Source organism: Boleophthalmus pectinirostris, unplaced genomic scaffold (assembly GCF_026225935.1).
Source record: "Boleophthalmus pectinirostris isolate CB_2022bp ecotype Guang Dong unplaced genomic scaffold, ASM2622593v1 HiC_scaffold_9, whole genome shotgun sequence".
In the NCBI taxonomy this organism is placed as follows: Eukaryota; Metazoa; Chordata; class Actinopteri; order Gobiiformes; family Gobiidae; genus Boleophthalmus; species Boleophthalmus pectinirostris.
In genome coordinates this window covers 6,071,577-6,091,268 of record NW_026571541.1, presented here as the reverse complement: position 1 = coordinate 6,091,268, position 19,692 = coordinate 6,071,577, and the positions used below count along the sequence as shown (strand labels likewise).

Here is a 19,692-nt window from a genome sequence, read left to right as displayed (position 1 = left end):
ATTTCGTTATTTTGTCCGAGAGGTCTAGAAGGTCTAAATAACACTAAACCATGATAGTTTTACATAATGATAAACCAAAGAAGGGACAAAAACATGGATAGATTTGTCTTTAAATAAACCGAATGCTCAAACTGCAGAGGGCCCCATAACACAGATTGAGAAACACTGCTGCATACTGTATATATGTATGTATGTATGTATGTATGTGTATGTGTGTATGTATGTATGTATGTATGTATGTATGTATGTATGTATGTATGTATGTATGTATGTATGTATGTATGTGTGTATGTATGTATGTATGTGTGTGTGTGTGTATGTATGTATGTATGTATGTATGTATGTGTGTATGTGTGTGTGTGTATGTATGTATGTATGTGTATGTATGTATGTATGTATGTATGTATGTATGTATGTATGTATGTATGTATGTATGTGTATGTATGTGTATGTATGTGTATGTATGTGTGTGTATGTATGTGTGTGTATGTATGTATGTATGTGTGTATGTATGTATGTATGTATGTGTGTATGTATGTATGTATGTATGTATGTATGTATGTATGTATGTATGTATGTATGTATGTATGTATGTATGTATGTATGTATGTATGTATGTATGTATGTATGTATGTTGCTGTCAAACCAGAACTGACTTTTGTGGCACACTCGACCTTCTTTCATTCAAACTCCTCTTGTTTTAATTTCACAGTTGAGCGCTTTGAGTCTTTGGCACAAAAATAGAAATAAATCAATAAATAATAACTTCTAATCACGTAGTAATATTATTATTATTATATGGCACAAAACCCTGTTACTGCAGATGTGACTCCGACCAAAGTCGTCCAAAGCTTCTCCAAACACCGAAGCTGTATTACACAGTTTGTATTCAACACAGTCTCCTCGGTCCGTCGCAAGCAGAACATCTCAGACTTTGGTGCAAATCACGTTCGTTGTCACATTATTGAAGAAAACAACACAATTACGCAAGCAATCCTAGCAGCTTCAAATCAGTATATTCACATTATAACCTACGGCGAGTCGTGTCAAACGTCCCTCACATCTTGATGCAACTGGTCCACACACAAGGATGGGTACTTTTAGAATACTGAATACCTGCAGTAAAATGTATTTGGTAACATATTCTGATACATGGGCCAATCAGAGTACTATATTCTGAATACTGTGAATACTTTTACTTGAAGTTGTATTTAAATTGTAGAGTAAAGATGCAACATTCAAAACAGATTTACGCTTGTTTCATTATAATCACAAATTATCACATTATCGCTAATTAGGGAATGAAAAATCACACATACTTTACCACATTTTTAGATTTTTCTCACTGATTCTGTGTAGTTTGGCGCCTAAACTGCGTGATCAAGAACTGCCGAGTATTATTTTGATTTTAGCGAAGTAACTGGAAATGAAAATAACTGTACCAGAATTCAGATACTCAAAGGTTTGTGTTCTATGTACTTATATTCAGTTACTTCCCAACACTGTCCACACAGCAGCGTCTCCAACACTGTGCATCTTTTGGCCAATTAACTGTTAAAAGAAATCAATATCTAATTAATATTGAAATTAGACTTTCATTTGTACTGATACTGATCGAATGTGGACCTTTCCTTTTAGTTTAAGAATGGTCTTGATGTCTACCAGAACAAGCATAAGACTAATATTTTCTGTTTTTAGAATTTATTATGGTACTTATAAATGTTGATATTGAGTTTTGAAATACTCCCTACGAGCTTTTAAAGAGCCTGTTGCGAAGTTTTCTCCCATGACCCCGTCTCAGCGTGATCCAGTTGCATTTCGTTCAAAGTGCTTTCTAAATCGCAAACATTCAGACTCAGTTCTTTTTATCTATACACATACTACAATTGGTTTGGATTTCTCTTCTCTTTACGGCTTTATATAGACTGACTGCTTCTGGAATCAGCTTTCACCATTTTTTTCAGTTTTCAGCACAAATTTATTGCTCCAACCTAAAGATGTCGAGAGTAACTTTTCTGGTGTAGGATTTGCCACGTGCTTGCGTCCATCAAGATTTTATAGCTTTGCAGATCATTCCACAATATGGCGTAAACATACCGTAAAATACCAAATAATAGCCGGGTGCAGTGTATATTTTGATAAGTAAATGATGAGTCTGTATAGAAAGTGGCCCCAGCAGTTGTTCTGACTGCGGCCGAGGAGGAGGCAGCTCAAACTGTTTTTAACCAAGATCTCATGATTAGTGCAACGTCAGACAGCGTGATGTTTACCGCTGACATAAGAACAGTTTGACTTTAGTCCAGTCCTGAATTTACCAGACTGGTTGCGTGACTGAATGGATAGGCTATAATCTCTACGCTACGTCCAATCACCCTCACTTTCACTAAAAAAGTGGAGGAATAGATTACGTTCCTGTGAAATCCCGATTTCAAAGTGATGTAAAAAAGAACGATGGCGCAACATAGCGGGCAGGAAAGTGGAAGCAGTTTTTAGGAGTTTTGGTTATATTACTTCAGTTTGGTCATTCGGAGGAAGCAGCAGCAATGTGATCGAAGCTGCTGCGGCGTAAGAGGAAAATTGTGAAAAGAGGCAAGGAAAGGCAGGGGACGAGTCGGCAGAAATCGTGCCCACAAGGTCAGCAAAGTAGTCTCCAGGCCATCGTATAACAGAAGTGTGCTGTAAAAACTTTAAATTATAGTCATACTGGTTGAAAGAATTTGAGTACAATATTTTCCCAATTTTGCTGACTAAGATTTTTATAAGGAAGGAATTAATCACCTGCCCTAAATTGCTCCCTGGTCTCAAATAAATGCCTGGTCTGTTAAGTGATTGAAACATATAAACACCCCGGCTATTATTTGGTATTTTACGATATTTATCTCCATGGACAGCAGCAATTGGCACCACTATTAACAGGTCAGATCTGTGGAGAGTAGAACCCACAACTTGTAAGAATGCATTTTGTCAAGCTTTTTTATTAAGGGGAAATGAAAAATTGAATAAATGCCAACAAACATATCTTGTATTTATTCAATTACGTTTTTTTTTTTTCTCTCAAAACCATGGCAAAAAACATACATTATTACCATGAGCAGGCCCAGTTCTCCACAGATCTGACCTGTTACTTAGCTGGGTGATGTGATTTGCTTGTTTCCATGGAGATCGCTAAATTAAATGCCATACTGTAGCTCATTCCATGAAAAAACACTAACATACGTGGAGTCAAGCAGGTGGTGGACTTTCTACCAGAAAAGTTACGCAATGCACCTTTAAGTTAACCTCTACTCTTGCTTCACGGCCTTAGAATCGCTTCCGTGGTTTTGTGAATCACTGGGTTTCTCCTTGCTGTTCGTTGTTGTTTAGTCCTGGCGACGGTTTACTTTTCATCGCCTCTGTTCCTCCGCGTGACGTTTCCTGGAAAAACAACTGCGGATTCCAAACGGACATTACAATTCTTTTATATTCCCTTCGAAAGTTTTGATTTAGCATGCCGTAAATGATCGCGTTAAGGCAGCTGTTGAAGTAGGCCATGAAGTAGCTCACCACAAACAACCACTCGGGTATTTTCGGCGCCACCAAGTCCGGGTCTATCGAAACCGCCAACCCGATCAAATTCAACGGCCCCCAGCAGATCGCGAAAAGCACAAAAACCACAAACATCATCATGAAATTTCTCAGATCGCTCGGTTTAAGCCTGGGTCGAACTTCCGTCTTGACTTTCCTTCGTACTTGGATGACCAAAATCCAGATTCGCAAGTAGCAAAACGTGACGATGGTGATAGGAACGAAAAAATGCACGACCACGACCGCGATGGTGTAGGAGGTGCTGACGGTTTGGGCGAAAGTGCAAGAGTAGACCCTGGCGTCGTACTGGAGGGAACCCACGAAGATGTTGGGAACGATGGCGACGATGGTGAGGAGCCAGACCAGAGCGACGAGGAGCAGCGTGTTTCGGTAACTGTAGAGCTTATCGTAGGAGAAGCTGTGGCAGATGTAGCAGTATCGGTTGATGGCGATGGCGGTGATGTTGAAGATGGAGCCGATGACGCTTAGACCCATCAGGAAACCGCTCACCTGCAAGAAACAAAAGAGAGAAGGAAAAAGAAGAGGAGGAATGTGCATGCAGTAGGTGTACTTATGTTGTATTTTATTTCTCAGAATAAAAAAAAAACTTTATAGATAATTTGCAGTTACATAACCGGTTTTACCAGTGATTAATGCCAAATAAAATGCGAAACTTTCTAAGTTTTAGGTATATGAACATTTCACTAGCTAGGACCACATCAACAATGACATAGTGCGAAGAAGTTTATTGATAATGTACGAAGCGGGGCAGAGATGTCTGGGTTGAGACTATAGGTGGGGGCTTTGTCTCAATCTTAAATTGGCCCAGCCGGAACAGGACCCCCCCTTGTATGGGTCTTATGACTGAAAGATGAACAAAATAGGGGTTAGCCGAGACAAACTGGGATGATGGGAAAGGCTGCTACATATAGGCTTCTGGGAAATTAGAGGCATGGTCGAGGTGAGTTGTGGTTCACTGGTGAGAGGAGAGGGCGACTGAGGCGTGGTCCTGCTCCTGAATCTCAGTGAATCATATTAACTACATTTACTGGTTTATTTTGAGATTTCATTGCCTTTTCTGCTACCTTGATTGTTACAACTTTTTCAAATTTGCAAATATTAATAAGGCAAGGCTACTGATACTTGGCAGTGACAGTATGCAGGTGTGTTCAACACGATCTCTATACTGGAATGTTCAACAGTTACCATGGTGACACAATGCACACATTAGAAAACACTGCCAAATAAGTTACGAGATTGTCTGAAAACACAAGAAAAAATACAACATGAGCCAAAAATGTTCATTTTATCTTATCTTATGTACTTTAACTTCTTGGGTTCTTTTTAAAGACAATACAGTAAAGTGTATTGACCTTGTTGACATGTTTCGGCTGCTGCTGCTGCATCTTCAGAACTGTTTCTGATGTTGGTGGTGATGTGTTGTTGTAACAACAGCTGTTGTTACTTCCTGTAGGTGTGGTCAGCTTGATGGACCTGGCAGGTCTGACCATGCCTCCCGTCTCTGGAGGAGTGTGTCCCAGGTGTGTGAAAGCTAGGAACGTTCCATCATGCATGCATAATGCTGTCTGTGCCTCGTTTCCTGATTTCAGTGGCTTCCCTGATCCAGCGTTTGAACTTGAACTCCAATCCAATGACCAGTGTCCTGTCCAAATCCATAATGTGGTTATTTCTTTTACAGTCAGTCTGATATGGTGGATCTTAGGTTTTCCTGCTCTGTTTTGTCTTTTTGTTTTCTGGTGAGTGTCCCTGATGACGGGAAAAACATGTAAACAAAGTAAATACACTTTACTGTATTGTCTTTAAAAAAGAACCCAAGAAGTTAAATACAACATGGATTTAAACAGCACATTTTCAGGAGCCTGTGATCAATAGGAACGTTCGTGGTTTTATGTTTAGGTGTTTGATTTTCAACAAAAATGCCAAATCAGTTCTTCCTAGTCAGACTGTTAAAAAATAAAACTCAGATTAAATTTTGTTTGTAAATGATAGATGACCAATGAGCTCTTTTGTTACACACATGTCACTGAAATAAACTAATCTGATTCTGGTCACGTTTGATCGAACTTGACCAATGGCAACAGAGACCATGGGGACCAGACTGATATCAATCTGTATAAAACGTACAGAGAGCCATCATTCTTCTTCTTTCCTTAATGTCTTTATAACCCAATTTGTTCCTCCAATCCTCTAGTCAAATTCTTGGTTTGAACATTACAAACTGTTGAAAGCGGCATTGGTGATTTGGTGGTAATCGTGTACAAGAGCAGTCCTGGAGCAGGCTCAGATCAAGCTATAGACTTTATTGTCCCCATTGGAAACGATCTCTCCTTCACTGACACATTCTTCAAGAGCACTGGGGCCGCCTGTCAGGAGCAGACGGTGCAGCGCCAGGGGACCCTTCTTCAGATCTCAGACTAATGGAGGACATTACAGAAGATTACTACTACACGGAATCGATTTGGGAATAGAAAGTGGAGATGGGTCCGGCACCTTCTTGTCTCCATGGAGATGTTCCCAGTTTTTTACAAGTGTGTCCCGATAGGTGTCCCTATTTTTGACCAATCTGATCCTTGCCAACAATAAAGAGAAGCATGAACTGTCATTTGTTTTAGTACAATACAGAAAAGCTGCTTAAAACTGACCAAAACACAAAGAAAATGTGACTATGGCTACGTTTATATGATGACAGTCTGAACAGAAGACGCAAAAGTGCCGCTGTGTCTTCACTTTTTATTCCGCGTTTAGACACGCGTTTTCAGGAGGAAATCTGTGTGCATACGGTGACGCAAAAGTGTGTGGAATTGGAATGGGTATCCTTGTATTTAAAGAAACAAAGGCATCTTTAGACATATGGAAGATTTTATGCCACACATTTTCATCAGCTACTCCTTCCACAAAGTTGTCCCGCCATCGACTGGTTCTCCAGGTCTCGTCCATATCCGTCTGACTCACCTGTGATGAATTCGTGCATCCAGAATTTGACAGAGGTGATCGCAGATCCTTGTCTGTTCACTAATAGTATTTCTGCATATTCTGTACATTTGTTGGGATTCTTCCTGTAAGTTTATTAGAGCTGCCAGAGCAGCTTGAACGTCGGACACATGGAAATGATCTGACATGTTTGTTTCTGGGTACTGTATGTATGTAACGTAAATGCGTATGCAACATGAGCAGATCTGACCGGAGTTTTGTGTCTTGGGCAGTGTAGACGGAAACGCTACGGCGGAGCATATTCAACTTTTCCATTCTGGAGGGTGGGTTCAGATTTTTGTGGTTTAAGCCCCAAAAATACTGTCACCATCTAAATGAAAGCCACTTCCGATAAAATATTTAGTCACTTTTACCCTCAAGCATTCTCGTCTAAACAGGCCCAATACTGACTCACTGAGTGCATAACAATTTTCCTTACGTACTAATTTCACAATTTTATTATTACCAACCACCACAAACCAAAAGTGTTCCAGTTTATGATTTTGAAATTCTGGTGACCCTAAACATACATCACCAAAGTTTCTTCATAAAACGTTATTACTTTGCCTGGAATGCCCCACAGTATGGCATGACTTCACAGCTCTTCTCTGATTGGCCAGTGCGCGGTCTACAGCTTCAGAGGTTCTTGCAAATCGTCTAGTGTATTCTGATTCCTGACCTAGTCGCTGGAGAGAAATGAAATTGAGTGGAGGTAGTATTTTACCAAAACAAATGTCAATGTATGCCTTTCTTTACTGTTGGCAGGGGTCAGATTGGTCAAAAATAGGGACACCTGGGAGATTTCTGGTATAAAACTGGGACAAATCAACAGTTTTGGATAAATCTGCTGGGACAGGACTCAACATTGGGACTGTTCCGGAGTAAACAGGGATGTCTGTATGTTCCACCAAAAAAGTTACTTAATCAATAGCCTTTACAACCTCTAGAACAAACGTTTTTTTGACACTGACAGCTACTCACCATGCACTGAGTCTCCCCCAGTGACCATCCATCGTGGAAGATGGCGTACAGCACCAGAGGATAGGGATACAGCGCCACCACCAGGTCAGCGAAGGCCAAGCTCACCACAAACACATTTCCTGAGGACACAAGCAAAGGGACAGAAGCAGAGCGACGTTAAAGACCAGAGGGGACAGTTAAACGCTCAGAGGAAAAGTAGATTTATTACCGCCATGAATGATGAATGGAGACAGTAATTATCTCACACAGTTTTACAGTTCCTCCTTCTGTCGCTGTGGGAACGAACACAACGATGATGGATGGGTCTGACTGATAGGATTAAAGGTCCTACATTATGCAAAAATGACTCTTGTGAGATTTCAGCTGTTTCAGAACACAACAAAAAACAGACCTTGAGTTGTGTTTTGTTTCATTCATACATTTTTAACACACAAACCCTGCACATTTAGTTGAGTTCTTCTCTCAAACAGAAAACACTGTTCCACCTTGTGATGTCATGTGGTAATACAGGGAGTACTCTATTGTGTTTTTAAACTCCACACACTTTCACTAGAATAATTTTGATAATTTCATTCCTGGAATTGCCAATCTTTACTGAACAAAAGGTAAAATGAGAAAACTACTGCTTCATGACATCACAAGGTGGAACAGAGCCTTTTGAGCTTCGGAGATGTAGACAAACTAATAATAAAGAGTTACTCAAACATGTGTTGAGCACACAGCTTCCAGAAAATATTCAAAAACTGTTTTGCACAAATGAATTCAAATACAACCTGAGAGGTCAAATTAATTTTAAAAAACACTTCTCTCGAACCACTCTCAAAATCATGTGTGTTACCAGACGTGGAGTAGACTTGCGGAACAGGTTAGATGATCTTATTAAAGCTTGTACAAACTTGGTGCACTTCAAAAAACAATATAAAAATAAAATCTTACAGAAATACCTAGAAGACTAGATCCACTGTCCAAATTGAAACTATTAACTAAACACATGCTTTTCTTGAACTTTTTTACTTTTTATTTTGGTATGATCATAAACAATACATTGTTTATTTTGGTACAATCATAAACGATAAACTTTGTGCCTTCTTCATTACTGTTATTAGTTTGTACGACCATAAACGAAAACAAAAAATCCTTAAATTTTTCATTCTCATTACTGTTTATTTTGTACGATCATAAACAATAAACTTTGTGCCTTCTTCATTACTGTTATTAGTTTGTACGACCATAAACAAAAACAAAAAATCCTTAAATTTTTCATTCTTATTACTGTTTATTTTGTACGACCATAAACGAAAACAAAAATCCCAAAATTTTCATTCTCATTACTGTTTATTTTGTACGATCATAAATGATAAACTTTGTGCCTACGATAACATTATTATTAGTTTGTACGAGCATAAATGAAAATATGTTTCTGCATGTATGTATATGTGTGTGTAAACATTTATACTGAGTATATGTACTGGATATCTGTGATGTGTATATGTATGTATTTATGTATGTATGTATGTATGTACATGTGTGTCTACATGTATATGTATGTATGTATGTGCGGATATGCTTTTGTATATATGTGAGTATATTTCTGAAAATGACAGGTAACCACTCCAAAGGTGATTAAAAAAAAAAAAAAAAAAAAGTGAACCACCTGATTATGTAAAACAATTGGGGTAGGACTCTATAAGTTTTTTTTAAACTTCATCCTCCTCCTTTTGAGCACCAGGTCCAAAATATAGGATTATATATATATATATATATATATATATATATATATCACTATTTTGGTTATTGTTTTTGAATTTTGTTGTACCTGGCTCAAACAAATAAATAAATGAATGAATGAAAATGAATGTGTGAATGAAACAAAGAGTCAATTTTCCATAATATAGGACCTTTAAACTGCACTGGTTACACTATCCTTCATATAAAATTTTGTAAAATAATCAATCAATCAATCAATCATCAGTCAAACTTTATTTATAGAGCGATTTTCATACAAAAATGCAACACAAATAATGTATGTATGTGTCTTAAAAATACCGAAAAGCTTTGCCATGAATTGTGTTTATACCTTATGCCAGCAGAGGGCGCTAGAATTACACCTGCTGAAAAGGAAGTGGTCTGTATGAAACTTACAGCAAACAATGATTGCATGATCAAACATAAAATGACTTTCTCAAGACAGATACAAGGTATGACATGTTTCGAAGCTCGATTATACACATCTTTCTCTTTAAAGACAGGATATTATGAAAAATAATAATATTTCTGAGCTTTCTTTTCTGTTATACAGTTGTTCTCTCATCAAAAACATGCCTGAAGAGGTTTTAGATGTCATCCATGCATGTAGTTATTTAGCACTCTCTCTCAGGCTCTATTCAAACCTTCTTTTCTGTTAGCTGTGAGGTTCTGTGTAAATCTCTGCCCACAAAACTACATCACCCATGCTCCCACATGATAATTCTCCATGAATATACAAACACATGATACAAAACTGTGCCCAGCAACTTGACAAACCTGATGAGATGTGAAGTAGTTTTATGATAGTGCTCTGAAGGGGGAGTGACTTGGTGTGGAGAGCAAAGGGAGGATGACTCAGAATGACATAAATGAAATGAATGAATGAAAGTAGAAAAGTTAAACTATCCTCCTACTAGAGGCGGGACCAAGTCGTTGTTTTGCAAGTCTCAAATAAGTCTCAAGTCTTTGACCTCAAGTCCGAGTTAAGTCAAAGTCAAATACAGGCAAGTCAAAGTGGAGTCTCGAGTCACTGGCCAATAAGTCCAAGTCAAGTCCAAGTCGCCTGCTTTGAGCTTCAAGTCATTTCAAGTCTTTAAACCAACTTAGAATTTAGCAATTTATATGGATTTTAAACTAAATTGTACTCAAAAAGTGGTATGTTTATATATGAATATTTACGTAAGAGTTGTAGAAATGCAATTTTTTCCTTTTTAAATGTCTTGACAAGATCTTAGTGTGAATCATTACGGTCAGAACAGAAAGAATTCAGATTTAAAAGTGCTGAATTAAAGTTATTTTGTCATTTAGTTCTCTGTAGTTCCCTCTGTTTTACTGTATTGTACTATATTTACTATAGTTACTGTACTTTGTATCACTGTAGTAAATTTGAGGATACACTGCATTTATCAACTGTAAACAGAAAAGTATTTTCTAAAAACATATATATTTTTAGGAGAAGCATCAAGTCTTCTCAAGTCACAGGGCTCAAATCCATGTCAAGTCCCAAGTCATTGACTTTCAAGTCCAAGACGAGTCCCAAGTCTTACTCCATTTTATCAAGTCAAGTCTAAAAATATTGACTCAAGTCTGACTCGAGTCCAAGTCACAACTTGCCAATCCCCACCTCTGACTACTACTACTACTACTACTATTACTACGTTGTTTATGGTGAATACAGGATTTTCAAGGTAACATGATGCAGTTACAATCCAATAGAAGTGAAATACAAACTCTTTCTTACTTTACGCTGAAAGCTGATTGAGGATTACCATCATTTTCATTTCTTTTCAAAGTACATTTGATCATGATTAAAAAAAGCAGGTAATTAGCACAAAAAAGAAAAATCTATAAAATGTATGTATAAAAGGTAAAAAGCAAAAAAAAAAAAAAACAAAAAAACAAAAAAACAAAACACTATGATCCTGGTCCAGAGGCTTCAGAGTTCTAGAGCCCCAGAACTCCCATTCAGTGACAAAGCGGGCATGAGGGGTCACCTTTGATTAAAATAATGTCGTGGAGCCAAATGTATTAAAATATGCTGCAGTGCCTTTATGTTATGATTTGTTAAAGTGGGACGTTGGAGACAGGGACACTTCAAACCGGGGGACACATTTTAGAATTAATTATGTGGGACTCGGGCCAAGAAGCTTCAGAGCGGGACAGTCCCATCCACAGAGACATGCGGTCACCCTCGTCTCTGCAGCGGGGAGGCATTTCAGTGCTGCGTGTATTAACCACATCATCAGGTACTGCGGTATTTTTAACCCCCGGCCTAAGAGCGGATTGATTTCCACAAACCTTTGACAATTGGGATAAGGAACATTAATAAAAGTCTTATAGTTCACAAAATCGACACTTTAAGATGTGTTACAATCAGTGTTGGGGAGTAACAGATTACATGTACCGGCGTTATGTAATCAGAGTACAAATTATGAGTAACTGTATTCAGTTACAGTTACAGTTTCAATGAGTGGTAATCGGATTACAGTTACTTTGTTGAAATAAATGGATTACATGGTGTTATTTTCCTCTTTTCACATTTTGGGCAGTATTCCATTTTTATTTTATTTTTTTATTTCGGTAATTCCATTCATTGCTGGAAACTAAACCAGCATTAAACCAGGTCTAAACCAGGTCTAAAACAGGACTAAAACAGGACTAAAAAAGGACTAAAACAGGTCTAAAACAGGTCTAAACCAGGTCTAAACCAGCATTAAACCAGGTCTAAACCAAACAGGACTAAAACAGGACTAAAAAAGGACTAAAAAAGGACTAAAACAGGTCTAAAACAGGTCTAAACCAGGTCTAAACCAGGACTAAACCAGGTCTAAACCATGTCTAAACCATGTCTAAACCAGGACTAAAACAGGTCTAAAACAGGTCTAAAACAGGTCTAAAGCAAGTCTAAAACTTGGACCAGGACTGTTAAATCCACACTGTAAATAACCTGATTCTGCATCATTTTGAGTAAAAAACATCAAATATTACTGACTTTTACTGGGCTGGCGCCTTTATGTTTGAAATGAAAGTGACTTTTTTATTTTTTTATTTTTTTTATAAACAATATGACACATAACAGTAGGTGGACATAATTTAAGGCAGCAATGATCTCATATAGAAAGTCTGGACTTTTTATTTTCTTTGTCTTATGTTAAGATATCCGAGTCTTAGCTTCTCTACAGCAAATCAAGTAATCCAAAGTATTCAGATTACGTTACTCACCTTAAGTAACTTAATGGATTCAGTTACAAACTACATTTTGGGATATGTAATCTGTAATCTGTAGGGGATTACATTTTAAAAGTCACCTTCCCAACACTGGTTATAATGTTGTTACGTCCTCAAAAACATACCTGGAGTTGCGTTTTGGTTCATTCACAACATCATAACAGCAGAAAATATCGTAATATGGATCCTTGAAGCTCCTGGAGTATTGCACAATTGGTTAAAAACAAATATTAGCTCGATAATGTCATGATTTTCACTGTAATCAGTGTTCATATCAGCGCGGTGCTTTGATTGAATGCGGTTGTGTCTTGAAAAGGTCACGCAGTTATTGGTGAAAAGTGTACAGTGTCAGAAGTCATGGTTTTGTCCTGCTGCTAAGGTTTGATTTCAATATTGATTCGGGATTGATTTCACATACGATGCCCTTACATGCTGTAACTCCATCCATTTTTCAGACACAAAAGTATTGCTTGTGTTGTGCTGTGGCTGGTTTTGTGGTTTACCATGGCGAAAAGAGACAAATATCTGGAGGAGCCAAGATAAACTGCACACATTTAATGGTCTTATAGTTGTTAAATGGACTCTTGAGAGCTTTAAGCCATGTTATAATGTTGTTATTTCCTCAAAAACAGACCTGGAGTTGTGTTTTGTTTCATTCATACATGTTTGAGTAACTCTTTATTATTAGTCTGCATCTCCAAACCTCAAAATGTTCTGTTCCACCTTGTGATGTCCTTTGATGGCAGTTTTCAAAGTAGCAGCTATATTTTACCTTTTGTTCTTTAGAGATTTGCAATTCCGGGTCTTAAATTATCTAAATGATTCTTATGAAGGTGTATGGAGTCTAAAAACATAGTGGAGGACTCACTATGTTACCATATGACATCACAAGGTGTAACAGAGTGTTTCCAGTTTGAGAGAAGAACTCAGCCTAAATATGCAGAGTTTGTGTGAATGAACAAAACACAACTCCAGGTCTGTTTATGATGAGGCTGCATGTATGTAATGAGGATGTATGTATGTATGTATGTATGTATGTATGTAAGTATGTAATGCTTTGAATGGATGTAACGCTAGAACATACAACAGAAAATAGAATCATATTTATCATACTATGTTGTTAAATACTTGTAGAGTTCAAAATGGCAAAAAATATATTATCTTGTTCAATTTCAAATTATAATTGTAAATCACCAATCTAAAGTTTAAAGGTGCACTATGTAACTTTTTTGGTGTGGTGTCTGCTGGTGTCACCTAGTGCCTCCATTCAATTTCATTTCTCTCCAGCGACTAGGTCAGGAATCAGAATACACGAGACGGTTTGCGAGAACCCCGGAAGTTGTAGACCGTGCACAGGCCAATAAAAGAGCTGTGAAGCCATGACCTCAAACTTGTTGTGCTTGTCTGGGTCCCTTTTGTGGAACAACACAACAGTAAACAAAGCATCGAGATGGATGTAGACGAAGACATACATTCTGTGTTGGCGACGATTCCCGAGATCGAGGATTTAAAGCTGGAACAAAGAGAATGTTTGGTGAATTTTATTAAGGGGAAAGACGTTATTGTCCTTCTTTCTACAGGATTTGGCGCATTACATACATCACGACCAAATAGCAGTGATTGGTTAAATAAAGCACCCGCCTACTGTCGAGCGAACAAACTCTAATGCTGTGAGATCAGACGGTTTCCACCAAGTGAAACCATTTATCTTTCCTTTACACATGTCTTTCTTACTAAAATAACTTAAAAAACATAAATTCTTACTGTGAGTCAACTTGACCTGTTGAAATTCCTTTCTTGTTTCTATTGAGATAGTTAAGTCATACTGTGGAACATTCCAGAAAAAGCAATCCATGGAGACTAGCAGACAGCAGACTCTTCATCAGAAAGATACTCAGACCAATGATGGCTTTAGAGACTTAACATTATGCACAAATGCATTTATATGATTCCATTTATTTGATAGGGATAGTGTGTATATTGATATATTACAAAGGGGTGATGCTAACTAAAGGCACTGCTCTGTCTGAAGTTAGTCAAATTAGATTTTAATCTGATCTTTGCTTTAATATAACGGAAATGTAAAGAACTGACTGAGTTGGAACAGGTCAGATGATTTGTGCTGCTAAACGGTCCCTCATAAACAATATTATAATCACAAGGTCAGTCAGCAGTTTTTCAGTTAGTCACTCTCAGTCCCGTTTGGTTGAAAATCAAACTCCTACAGGACCATGAACGCTCGTATTGATCACAGGCTCCTGAAAGTGTGCTGTTTAAATCCATTTTTCCTTTCAGACTTAGATCTTAAACTGATTTGACAGTGTTTGCTAATTGCTACAGTGTATTCCACACTGATGAAACATTCCACCATAGAGTTACATGCAGAACACCCCCAGCATGATGTCACTGCGAGTTTATCTATTAATGAGCAATCTGTGATTACAGTGTAAATTTGACAGAACATAGTAAAGGGGATGATTCCCATCTGTTGTCCCAGAGGCAGGTAATCCTGAAGACAATTACACAGAAGACAGGAGAGAACAATAAAAGGGCAGTTAAATGATGCCCCCTCCTCTTGTGCACACACAGCTACACTAACAGTCTGGATCACATTTGTTGACTCAGGTTCAGATGCAGTGTGTGTTTTGCTGCTCTGTGTGTAACATGCGGAGCCTGTATCAGTGCTGGTCGCTCTCTGAGGGCTGACCTTGTAACATGCGGAGCCTGTATGTGTAAGGCTCCGGTCCGTGAGGGCTGACCTTGCAGACGCAGTCTCTGTGAACACATAAGTTGTGGTTGTGCTGACGTCCGGATGCTGCCACTTCTGTCTGACCTCCATGGGGCAAGAACAGGGCAACAGCTCCACGCCAAACATGCCAACTCAGAGCATTCAGCACCTCTGGTCTCACAGAGCAGCTGATTTGATTTACCCACTGTTTGTTTGCAGAAGAAATGTGATTTCAGAGGTTTAGATTCTTATTGAATTGTACTTTTCGTCTCCATGGCTTTGCTGAGAGAAGACATATTGTGCTTGTGTCTGCTAGAAAGCTCTAATCGATGACAACTGTGGATCATTATGTTATAAAAACATCTAAACCCACTTCATAAAATAAATAAGTCCTTTAAATTCTGTGATTGAAAACTGCAGTACCTAAAGGGAGCTGTCGTCCTGTAAATGTCAACACAACAAAGAGTTCGATGGAGATCTGCAGTTCAGGCAGTGAGCAGCAGATTTTTTATCATTTGTACCAAAATGACTACGCAACTCTGCTGAATCCTACACTTATTATTGATTATGAAAATGAAACTGGAGAACAGAGTAAATACAGAGGCATGTACCAGTGACAGTGAAAATGGGGATTGATCAGCAATTTGAAAATAAGAGATTAAAGATTGTTCAAACCTGCACAAATCACTTCAAATACAACTTTGGCAGGTAAATGATGAGGGCAAACAACTATAACATGTTTAAAAGCTCTGAAAAGTTTGATTTTAAAATGTTTCATGGTATGAAATGTGACAAATCTTGCTGCATGTGTTCATGTTTAAGTGTTTGTGCTTAAAATATATGTTCAAAAGCTTGCATTGTTACAGTGAGCTGGAGTTGTGCCTCTCTGTGATGTGTCTCAGTGAAATGGGGAGGCTTGTTTATAGTTGTTGTTTTTACCTGTTATTTGCTGTGGAGTTTTTATTGCATGTGTTTAAGCCTCACATCAGCACTGACCTACAACCCCAATGCACGAGACACTTATCGAACCAATGAGTGACCTTCATGAGTAGTGCTTCCCAAACTTTTTTTCTGGGGACCCATATTTTAAAAGTCACAAATATTCACGACCCAAGTCAACAGACATTATTCATGAATCACAAAATAAATCTGTGACCATTATTGAACATTAATGAGGATATTTTATTGACTGAGTGATCATGTCTCTCTGCACAGAGAAGAAGAGAGGAGCAGGGGAGCGGAGATTTCGTGCACGGAGAAGAAGTGAGGAGTCGGGGTTGGCGACCCAAAAAAATCTCTTGCGACCCACCTGAGGGTTACAACTCAGTCTTTGGGAAACAATTAATTAGAACATCTGGAGCAGGCGGTAGAAAACAGGGAGTAAAAGGAAGAAGGGAGACAGACGAGAAAGAGATGACCTGGAGCTGAAGCAAACTGTTGGAGAGGAGCCACCACCAAAAGTCGGATCATGAGCTGGAATGGGGCACCACGATGCCTGATCAACACAGAGGCAGAGTGAAAAACTGAAAGCCTTGTGTGTAAATGTTAAACACTTTTTAGTGGCATTCCAGCTCAACATCCTTGGGCTGTAGGCTACATTGGGAGTTGCACTTTGCACTGCCCGTTGTGTTTTGCGCTCAGGACATAGCGGTGGTGGCGGTGTGGCGCGGGTACGGCGAGGACAGAGCTAGAGTACGATGACCAACAGGATTTAAAGAAAGGCACCACGACACTGAATGAAAACAATGTCAGAGTGAGGAGCCCCGTAAGTAACGTGGGATAGTGTTGCCCGCCCACATTCATAAAACTACAACGTAACAGTCTGTTGTTTGTGGATTGTTGCTGCTGGTCTCTGTTTTGTCTTCAGAGGCTGTGGGACATGGACACAGAGCAGGCGACAGGACAACAGGACGAACTACCCCCTCATTTTAACCCTGGCCCAGTAGTGCTTCCACCCTTTTTTAAACTGGTTTTACTGAGGAATCCTTTTTGAACTTCTAATTCATTATTAACTCTTGTAATAAATTATTTACACTTTTTATTCTGGGTTTTTCATGATTGGCACTTCAGTCGCTCTGTCCTCCTGCCCTTATTCTAACTCTGTCTCATTCTGCCTTTTATTTCACATTTTTCGCAATAACATTCAAACCACGTCACATCTCCATAGACCTGATCTGTAACATGATCTAGTGGCCAAACCTGCTAATCTCCATGGCAACACATCAATTATATCTTACAGAAGTTGAGAGGGGTCACAACAAACGCAAACACCGCAACAAATACAAATGCCACAACAAAACAAAAAGCCACAACACACCAAAAAAAGCCACAACGGAAATGACCGCGGGACTTTATTTTAATGCAAACGCCGCAACAAATACAAACGCCACAACACAAATGCAAATGCTGCAACACATTAAAAAGCCACAACACATCAAAAAGCCACAACGGAAGTGACCGCGGGACTCTATTTTCTGACGGACCGATCAAGCGGCAAGTGAAGAAGAAGAACTACAACCTGAAAAGTAAAGGAACGGAGAAGTTGGAAACGTAAGTAAAAGTAATTTATTGTTTCATCATTATTCGTTTCACATTGTAGTTCTTTTTCTTCACTTGCCGCTTGATCGGTCCGTCAGAAAATAGAGTCCCGCAGTCACTTCCGTTGTGGCTTTTTGATGTGTTGCGGCTTTTTAATGCGTTGCCGCATTTGCGTTTGTGTTGTGGCATTTGTATTTGTTGTGGCGTTTGCTTTAAAATAAAGTCCTGTGGTCATTTCCGTTGTGGCTTTTTTTGGTTTGTTTGGCTTTTTTTGGTTTGTTGTGGCTTTTTGTCGTGTTGTTGCATTTGTATTCATTGCAGCATTAGCGTTTGTTGTGACCCCTCTCGGCTTCCGTAATATCCCATACTGTGGAACATTCCAAACGAAGCAATAACATCTCCAAGGAACGAAGCAGGTAGAGGATCTTTCACAAAAAACGTTACCTAGTCTAAGTAAAGGTTTTAGTCATCATATGTTTTATTTACTGAATCTAATTTGTGAGTTAATTTGTTTACAAGAGAAATCTCAAGCTGAAAGAACTATTTTCAGGTTCCAGGAGAAGTATGTAACATTTTTTTGGTAGTTTTCTGCTTGTCTCCGTGGATTTATTATCGCTTTGCTTAAAATGGTTCACACTATCTTGTATTATTCATGTTCAAGTGCTTAAAGTACACCCTGTGAGCATTGTCGCCTCTCCACAGGCCTGGTCTAAAGCTCAGTCTGGTGGCGTCTGCTGCTTATCTCCGTGAAGACAAGAGATAAATTTTGTTTTGTTCCCTTAAAAATCAGAGCTGAAATAGTCTGTCTTCTTTTAACAGTTCAAGCTGTAAAGTACCAAGGTTAAAGTGCTCAAAAGTACTGCTCACAATAGACACTGCCTTTGTGTCTTTGGGCAAGATATTTCACCCATTGTCCCTGAGAATGAATGGGGACTGTGTGGGTGTTGTTGGAGATAGTTTGGTGCTGCTAACTTTAGAAGTGTTTACTGGTACAAATCTCAGTTGTATTCCCAGAGCTCGCCAGACAAAAACACTTTTTATTTTTACTTTCATTAACACTGTGCTGCTGGGACGCTCTCGAAGTAAGTGGAAGGAAATGCAACTCAAAAATACTTACTTAGAGACGATTAAGGAACTATTTTCAGCAGATCTATTCTACAAAATTGACTTTAACTGTGCTATAGCTGTTTCCTCTTCTCATTTACCATCTTCAAGTTGTATTTGGAGTGATTAGTGCATGTCTGAGTAGTTTTTACCGCTACTGGTACACGCCCACTGCTCTGTACTTGTATTTTTCAGACTATAAGGCACACTTAAAGTCCTTCAATTTTCTCAAAAATCAGTGCCTTATGTATCATTCTGGTTGTGCTTACTGACCTTGAACTGATTTTATGTGGTACACGGAGCTCAAAAATCTGTTAAAATGTTTTAGTACGACTTTGGTAAACTATGAAGCTGCACCGCTTGATGGATTGTTGGAGCATTACGGCTACTGTAGACAGGAGCCTCACGGAGTAAAGGGCGAAGTTTAGTTCTGCGTTGGCATTTATGACATTAATGAAATGCTACAGAGAATATATGTCCATTCATATATACAGTCTCTGAAATCTCTAAAAAGTTTCACATGAACCATCTCCAACACGATAGAAGCACAGAACAGACTCATCATCAGCAGGACATCCTCTGACACAGAAAGAAAACTCATATTCCACTGAGTCCTTTAGTCCGACAGAAGCTCAACCACATGAGCGCACAAAGAGCGAGCTGTTTTTTTTCAGTGCTTATAGTTTATGCAAATGAGCCATGTGGTTTTAAGTTTCGTTTCTATAAAACATAAACAAACGTGCACAAAGCTGCTTTAAACACATTATTACTCAATGTATATTTGAGTCGTCCTCGTAGGAAATAAAAAACCT

General features: G+C 38.6%; 1 protein-coding gene across 1 annotated transcript in view; it reads right to left on the bottom strand.

Moving 5' to 3' along the window:
* Positions 1-3,327: 3,327 nt before the first annotated feature.
* The window catches only part of mtnr1ba (melatonin receptor type 1Ba), a 91,383-nt gene continuing 75,018 nt past the window's right edge, over positions 3,328-19,692 (bottom strand). Inside the window, exons 3-4 of the mRNA XM_020927787.2 lie at positions 7,537-7,655; positions 3,328-4,074 (exon numbers count right to left, since the gene is read on the bottom strand). Of these exons, the coding sequence (XP_020783446.1) occupies positions 3,328-4,074; positions 7,537-7,655 (866 nt within the window). The remainder of the gene's footprint in view (positions 4,075-7,536; positions 7,656-19,692) is intronic.